Consider the following 8,273-nt stretch of genomic DNA (forward strand, 5'->3'; position numbering starts at 1 on the left):
TCTGTGTGAGACCTGTGTGAGCTCTGTGTGAGACCTGTGTGAGCTCTGTGTGAGCTCTGTGTGAGCTCTGTGTGAGACCTGTGTGAGCTCTGTGTGAGCTCTGTGTGAGCTCTGTGTGAGCTCTGTGTGAGATCTGTGTGAGCTCTGTGTGAGATCTGTGTGAGCTAGAGGCCAGGCCGCTTCACAGAGCAAGTTCCAGGCCAGCCAGGACTACAGAGTGAAATGCTGTCTCAAAAAATCAAAACAAAACAAAAACAAACAACAACAACTGAAAAATCCAAGAGCAGGGGATGTTGTCTCAGGGGGCGAACACTTATGTTGCAAGTGTGAAGTGAAGCCCGGGTTTTATTTCCAGTCCTGAAAACAAGATTTTTCAGTTACCATGTAACAGGTTAGGGAGATGGGTCAGTCAGTAATCTGCGAGTCACACATGCATGAGGACCTAACTTTGCATCTCCACCACCCACATCGAAGCTGTTCATGGCAGCAAGTGTCCGTACCTGCAGCAAGCAGATCCTGCTGCTCCCTGGCCAAATCACTAAGCTGTGCATTCAGTGAGAGACCCTGCCTCAAAAAACAAAAGGTAAAGAGTGACAGGAAGGCCAAGCTGACTTCTGGCCTTCGCACGCATGCACACATATGTGCTCACCTGGAACACACACACACACACACACACACACCACACACACACCAACACACACACAGAGTCTATTATGGGCAGGACTTTTGATGCCTGCTACTAAAAGTTCCTGGCTAGAAGCAGCCAGCACAGTGGCGTTCGGAGGGTCTTTAGGGAATAATTAATTCCAATTGCAAAGCCCTCCTGAATGGGCTCGGTGCCCTTAATAAAGAGACCCCAGAGATCCTCTCTGTCCCTCTTTCCTAAATATATAGAGATGCTACTACAAGCCAGGGAAAGGACCCTCCCACCAGACAAGATCTGCCAGGGCCCTAGTCTTGTATTTACTCAGACTTCACAACAGTGACAAGGAATTGGTGCTTTCAGAGCCCCCAAACCTATGGAAGTTTTGGAACGAGCCTCTCTGCCCTGTCACAAAGCAACCACATGTATGAGTGTCAGATGTGCCTGGCAAGATCCCTAGGCCCTACCATCACTCTTTTCTTCTAAACTCTGACACCCACAGCTAGGGTGCCAGTTCTTAATAAATGTTCTTCCACCAGAACATAGTGGCTCGAGGCTGAGGCCCAAGAGTCTAAGGAAGGTTGTATCTGTCATACACATCACGTTTATGGCCTGACTCTCATCCACAACTTTTTCCCCTCTGTGGCATGAGTTTGAGTCTAGGGCTTCGCACATGCTGGGAAAACATTTTACCAATGAGCTCTACCCTGCCCATATTTTCACTATTTAAAAAAGGCAGAATCTCACTATGCTGCTCAGGCTAGCTTTAAACTCTGTTAATATTCCTGACTCAGCCTCTGGAGGAGTTAGGCTCACGGGCCAGTGCACTGGCTCTAAGGTACCACACTGAGACGTTTTGAGGACAGGGCCCTGGCCTTCTTCATCTCTGTATTCCCCAAGTTCATGGCAGCACAGCACAGGTACTCTGCCATTCTGTGAATAAGCAAAGCGCTCTTAAGCATCATACGTCACTTCCAAGACTTCCACACAGAGGCATTCAGAGACAGAGTCTAGAGTTCAGGAAAGAGACAAGAGGATGCACCAGAGGTGGACTGGGTGTGGCTCCCGGTGTGTCAAACATTTATTCTAACTGTCTTGGACAAATCTCTCAACTGCTTTGGAGGTGGGGCTTATTTTCCTCTTCTGTAAACACAGTAGATAATTTCTTAGGTTGCCCTCTAAAGTCATGAACTCATAAAACAGAAAAAGTGCCCTTGAGCTATGACCATAATATCAGTGAGCAAACTACAACCAGAAACCCCTTATCTCACACGGATAATGACAGGCAGTGACTTCAGTGATGGGGGGAGTGCCTGTCCATTCAGCTGTGTTCACATGTGACAGATGAACACATTTGGGTCACTCTCTAAAGTTTCCAGGAGGGAGATGGGAATTTCAGTGATCATTCTGGGCAGAAAAGGCCCACAGACGTTACTTCCAGGTAGTCAACAGACCCATTCAGACCAAGGAAAAATAAAGCCGCCAGTGGCTACATTCCACAGACACCCCACTTGTGAGGGCATCAGAGCTGCGTTCTAAATGTGAGCCAGACACTGCTGGATTCTTATTTTTGGCTCTGACTCTAACGCTGAGTGGATGGTCATTGGCCAAATCTCTCCTGTAGAAGCTAGGCTTCTGGTGGGTATGACAGCCCCCATAAACCATCCCAATTACAGGGTGAGGCCAGTAAAACATTTCACAGATGTAAAATGCTGCCAATTCCTCCAGACAAATGAAAGAAGACATCAAGAGGCCACGCGGCAGCCTCCCCTCCTAACCCTGGCCTCCAACAAACTCACCGGAGGACCCCAGAGGACTTGGCACCCCCAACTCACAATCAGGCTCCATTTCCTCTGTTCATAAGCAAGAAGAGCTACTTGATCATACACTATTCAGAGGAATCCCTTGCAAAGCTCTTTAAACCGCACAGCCCACAACACTAACCAGCTGTGTCTACGTTGGGTTTGGTTCTCCTCCACAGCAGGGCATCTGAGACAGCTGAGGTAAATCAGGGCGAGGTAGCACAGTACCTAAAGGATAGAGGCCTGCCCATGAAACAAGGACTGCTCAGTAGCCCTACCCTAGTTTCCATGCCCCCCACCCCGCCCCTCCTTCCTTTAACCATTAGGTACCAATGGATACCAGATACACAGCACTGCCTAAGAAGGTTAAGAGATAGCATCAGTAAAGTTTCCCACCAAAGCGAGCTAACAGCACACAGGCTGATTAGAAAGCATTTCTGTCCTGTGGGGACTCTAATCCATTCTTATCAGACCTCTGGCTTCATCACTTTATCAGGGTGGGAATGAGAGGTACATCAGCTATGCCATGGAATGAGTTCTGGGGCCCCTGCCCACATCGAAGCAGATCAAAAAGGAGTTCATGCCTGCCAGAGTGAAGCTTTCACCATAGCAACTCATGTTATTCCACAAACAGCCGGGACTGGGGCGCTCTGCTGTGACCAGCCTGGATACTAGCTCGCCTGGGAAATAAGCCACTGAGGGGCTCAGACAACAGAGCCAGCAAGAGAAGCGACACCTATTTAGCTTCCTGGGCTGTTCCCTTGTCATCTCTACTGCCCCAGAGCAGACAGGGGGTGGCACCAAGACCCTCTGCTACACACCCTTCGTATTCTAACAAGACAAACATCCGAGAGAAGGGTGCCACAGAATCCTCGGGGCAACGGGGGATTAGCAGAACCAGGGACAGTCATTTGGACAGTATTAGGCTAGTGTTGGGGAATCTAGGAGAAAGGTACTCATCTTAAATGACATAGGCACTCATCCCTAAATGACATGCAACCAGGGCCCTCAGTGAGGGGATACAGACAGAAAGCAGACCCTCAGACCCAGTGAAGAAGCAACATTTCTCAGTGTGACTGGAGCATCGATCCCCATGCTAGGCCTTCATCCTGGACATGGAGTCAGAACTTCACCAACAAACACACTGTCACAAAGTAAGAGAACGGGGTCAGAACGTCACCAACCGACACACTGTCACAAAGTAAGAGGGGGGGGGTGTCAGAACTTCACCAACCCGACACACTGTCACAAAGTAAGAGAGCTGGGTCAGAACGTCACCAACCGACACACTGTCACAAAGTAAGAGAGTGAAGTCAGAACTTCACCAACAACACACTTGTCACAAAGTAAGAGAGACTCAAACTCCAAATGTCTGTCCTGTGGTTCAAGTCATTGAGTGCCACATTCAGGAAGAGTTCACCAATGGGAATGAGGGGCCTTTCTGGGGTCCCCTAGCATCCTCAGCAAGCTGTGTCTCAAGCTCCAGGGGTAGAGTCAGGAATTTCAAAAGCTGACAAAGTAACATCCTTAGAAGTGCGTTAGAAGTTAGTAAAAACTCGCTGGCATCCACGGGCGTTTCTATATGCTGCGTATGCACTTCTATTAACACAACAGAAGAATCTTTTCACGATGCATAAACTTATCTTTTCACCTAGCATCAAGAAACAGAACTGGTTGCCACAGGCCCCTCAGTCCAAACACGTATGACATATGCAATGAGTTTCCACTGTATATGCTCCAACTATTTCTTCCTGATGTCATGGGGTCAGGAACAGGGAAGAAAGTAGTTCCTGGAAAAAAGAGCTATCTTCCACACCTGCTTCAGAAACAATGTCCAAAAAGCCCAAAGCAGCCGCTATCCTCAAACTCCCCTGGCTCCTGACACTCACATCATCATCATGGTCTATGCAAAAATTAAACGCAAACCTGCAAATGACCCTCAGAAGCTCAGAAACATTCCTCTGCAGCTGCAGGACCTGAAGAAGAAACTAGTTTCTGTCTCAAGATGACATTTTCAAGGTGACACTGAAATTGCTTCCTTTCCTCCAGCCACCCCCTATTTCTTATTCTCCATTTGCTAAATGGAAGAGGTTTCCTCTTCCCCTGCCTGTTTCAGTTGGAAACGTGGCACAAGGCACTGACTGGAAAGCAGGCGAAGGGAAGAGGGAGGAGGGGGGTGGCTACTTTCAAATCTGACTTATGCACACATCCCAACTGACCACCCACACCCTGAAGAACCACACTCCACCTAAGGGAGTCCAAACTGTGGAGAAAAAAAAACAGAGCCCCTGCACCCCCCCCCCCCCAGCAGGGTTAAGAAAGAGAAAGCTGGAAAAGAAGGAGGGGGAATAAAGTTCCACATTCCTGACATTTTTTAGCCAAGTGCAGTGGCTGCACAGAACAGCTCTATTCCAAACAGACATAAGATGGGACAAAACCTGGCTTGGGGGAAGAAGCCCGTCCCCGCTTTGGAAATAAGATAACCCAAAACTAAACTAAAAGTGTGTCTGAGCGCAGCTTGGGGGAACAGAGGCCAGACAGCCTTTCATGTACGCCCAAAAGGAAGTGATCCCGAGGGAAGGAATTTGGCGTCAACATCTCCCTAAAGACTGAGCTGAAGCCTTGGGGATCCTGCGAGGGAACTCAAGCCCATGAGTGCTGCAGAGGTGACTAGCAGGGGAGTACTGACATGGGTGGGAAGGCTCTAGCTTGCTAGGGTGTGGAGAGGGCATAGGGAAGAACAGCAGAGTCTAGGCAGGGATGGATGAGAGTCACATTCTATTGGGAGAATTACAGTACAGTTTTCCTGGCTCAGCTTCCCAAATGAAGGAATCCTATCCTGGCCCAAGATACAAACTCAGGAGCCTGATGACTTTTCTCCTTGTTCCCCCAAGACCTCCTCCTTCCCATTATATACCTACCTATAATCACACACATACATACCGCCCGCCACCAGCATGACCCCAAGGAAAATCCCGGAAATATTTAGTCAATTCCACACTAGGTTTGAGGTGCCTCCCACCCCCTACTTTCCGGGATGTTTCTGTTCTCATTTAGTAATGATAGCAGAGTTTTGTGATAGCTGATCGCGCGTGCGCGCACGCGCGCGCACACACACACACCCACACACCCACAAAATCTCTGTATAGTAGGTAGGAACAGACACACTCAGCACAGATCAAGATACAGCTCCAGATACCGGAGATTCAAGGGAAAGCCCCCTTCTTCCTAAACCAGCTCTGACTGGTAAGCAACTTCAGAAACATCTGCTCTCAAAGTTCCATAGGGCTAAAAGTACTGCAGAAGAAGATGAAACTAGGAAGATGTCTGTTGGTATCTCAGCCAAGCCCTTTCTACAGCCCTGAGGCTAATCCTAAAGAAAAAGGAAAATGACTAGGTTTTGGTTTTGGTTTTTTCCTTCACCTTAGTCCTTCCTCTGCCATCAGGTACTGGGAGTGACAATCCCAGAAGTTGTCAGTTTCCAAGGACTACCACTGACCTGAATGAAGCAAAGCACTACCAGAAGGCTAGATATAGGGAACAAAGGAGGTACGAGTACAAACTCCGCCTGTGTCTCTCTTTGCACAACACTAAGACAGGTAAAGCCCAAACGCTCAACAAAAGCTAGACCGCAAGCTAAGCACGACGCTCTGGCCAGCTGTGGAACACATGGCTATGAGGTTTATGATTGACACATGTGTCGATCTGGCCCTAGCCTCCAAGAACTGGAGCATGACACTTAGAAGCCTCTAAGAATGGAGAATGACATGAGGCAACCGTGAAGCAGGGCAGGTCCCCTGCCTTCTCATTAAGCCATTATGTTAAATAATAACAAGGATCCAGGAGCAAGACACAGATTAGCTCTTGGCTGGAAGAATGGCTTTTGTTGCCGATAAAACCTGGGCTTTAAGCTTTACAAGTCACTGCATAAGGAAGGTTGGTTTTAATGGTTTCTTCAATGATGGGGAAACTGAGGCACAGGGAAAATGTGAATGGAGGGGAGGAGAGAGAGTGAGCTGATAGAATTTCCAAAAGAGTGTGGACGCCAACCCCAGTCCCAGCTTCTCTCCTGCACACCGGAGAGCCTGCCCCCACCCCCAGCACACATCCAGCTCAGACCTGGCTACCACAAAAACAGCACCAGCTGGAGGGCAGGTTTATCAGTCAAATAGGTCCTTTGTCAGTATCAGAAGGGAGATGTGGGTAGATGCAGGGATAGACAAGTAACTCTTAAATGGTGCACCTTCTTACTACCCTGTAGAATGCAGATCAGGAAACTTACACAGAAGAGAGGATAGGAGAGAGTGTTCTCAAGACCAGGAGACTTGGGACTGTCACCTATTACCTATGGTGCTCCGGAGACAATATATACTATAGCAAGTCCTTCCCACTTTCCAAATCACCGTTTTTTTGTCTCTGGAGTAGGGACCTTGGATTCTGACCCCTTAGTGGTTTACGCAGACAGCTCTGAGGCCTACACCAGCACACTGCTGAATCTAGAATCCCATTCTCTGTTCCCACCCCCACATCCCTGCAGCGACAAGGAAATCACCTTTCACTTAAAAGCAGAGTGTCCCTCTACTGACTCCTGCAAAGGGGATGAGGCTCGGGGTCCCGTTCACACAGATCTACAGGAACAGTTTAAAGTGCCAAAGGATATCTTAAACCTAGCCCTTTAGGTCATATTTTAAGAGAGGTTGGTAGCAGAAGGTCCCTCTGGGATGGAGCCGGGACCACATGTGAACACCTGGAGCAAGCTCCAGAGGTTAGGATGAAGAACTCCCAGAAAGCCACAAGAGAGGTGGAGAGGGTTAGGGTCCCTTCCACTGGAAGAGCCTAGAAGATCTGGAGGCTCCCACTTGAGAGAAGGAGGGGGGGATTGTGCAATTACAGCTGGTCTAGGAGTTTCCCACATTGGCACTAGGACGCCAGAAAGGAAACCCCAATCATACATAGGGCCAGGAAGGCAGCTCTGCAATTGGTTCGAGGCCAGGTATGGGTTTCTGAGATTCAGATAGAGTTGCAGGATATGGTGGGTGTCCAAGGGGGGCGACAGAGCATGGCACGGCCCGCACAGCGAGGAGTTAGGAGTGCTGTCTAGACTGTCCTAGGTCCAGGCCAGGGTGGATACAGTGCACAAAGCCAGAGGTGCTGATAACGTGCGGGACGTCCCAGCCGGGCGCGCTCCAGCCCAGAGGAGGTCCGGGAATCCCTGTCTGCGCCGCGGAGCACGGGAGTTGGGACCGCCAACCCCTGCAGCACCCCCTCCCCGCTCTACTCACCTCGAACATAAGCCCGATGAGGACGCAGAGCACCAGGCAGAAGACGATGTCTGCATGGTTGTGGATGACGAACTCCTGGCTGAAGAGCGGGTAACTTTTCGTCCTCCTACGGAAAGCCATGGCAGCGGGCGTGCACCGCCTGCGGGGGCCCGCACCCTCGCTCAGCAGCCGCAGCGAAAACTTCTCCGGCCCGGCCCGGTCCACCCGCCAGCCCCGCAGCCCAGCGCGGAACAACTTCGGGCCCCGCCCCCTTCCTCCGCCCGCCCCGCCCCCGGCCTGCCGCCCGGAACCGCCCCCGGCCACAGCCCTCGCCCCGCGGCGGCTGCACAGGCGCGGGCCTCTAGCCACACCCCCTTCCTCCGTCCGCCCCGCCCCCAGGCCGCGAAGGCGCGCGCCTCTGGCCACACCCCCTTCCTCCATCCGCCCCGCCTCCAGGTCCTTTGGCCAGCGCCACCGACCACGCCCCCTGGGCGAGCCCGGCGCGCTTAACCCTCGCGCGGCGCTCGGTACCGGTGCTTGCGGCTTCCACCCGGGTACACTCCTCCG

The 8,273-nt window shown here is 50.8% G+C and overlaps 1 protein-coding gene across 2 annotated transcripts in view; it reads right to left on the bottom strand.

The window, feature by feature from the left end:
- Tram2 (translocation associated membrane protein 2) overlaps positions 1–7,962 on the bottom strand; it is a 74,001-nt gene extending 66,039 nt beyond the window's left edge. The window contains exon 1 of one of the 2 annotated variants that reach the window (XM_029538804.1): positions 7,728–7,934. In XM_029538804.1, the coding sequence (XP_029394664.1) occupies positions 7,728–7,847 (120 nt within the window). In that variant the 5' untranslated portion in view covers positions 7,848–7,934. Of the gene's footprint in view, positions 1–7,727 lie in introns of both variants that reach the window. The other variant, XM_021198731.1, reaches the window with a different exon arrangement.
- Positions 7,963–8,273: the final 311 nt, after the last annotated feature.

Source organism: Mus pahari, chromosome 5 (assembly GCF_900095145.1).
Source record: "Mus pahari chromosome 5, PAHARI_EIJ_v1.1, whole genome shotgun sequence".
NCBI lineage: Eukaryota > Metazoa > Chordata > Mammalia > Rodentia > Muridae > Mus > Mus pahari.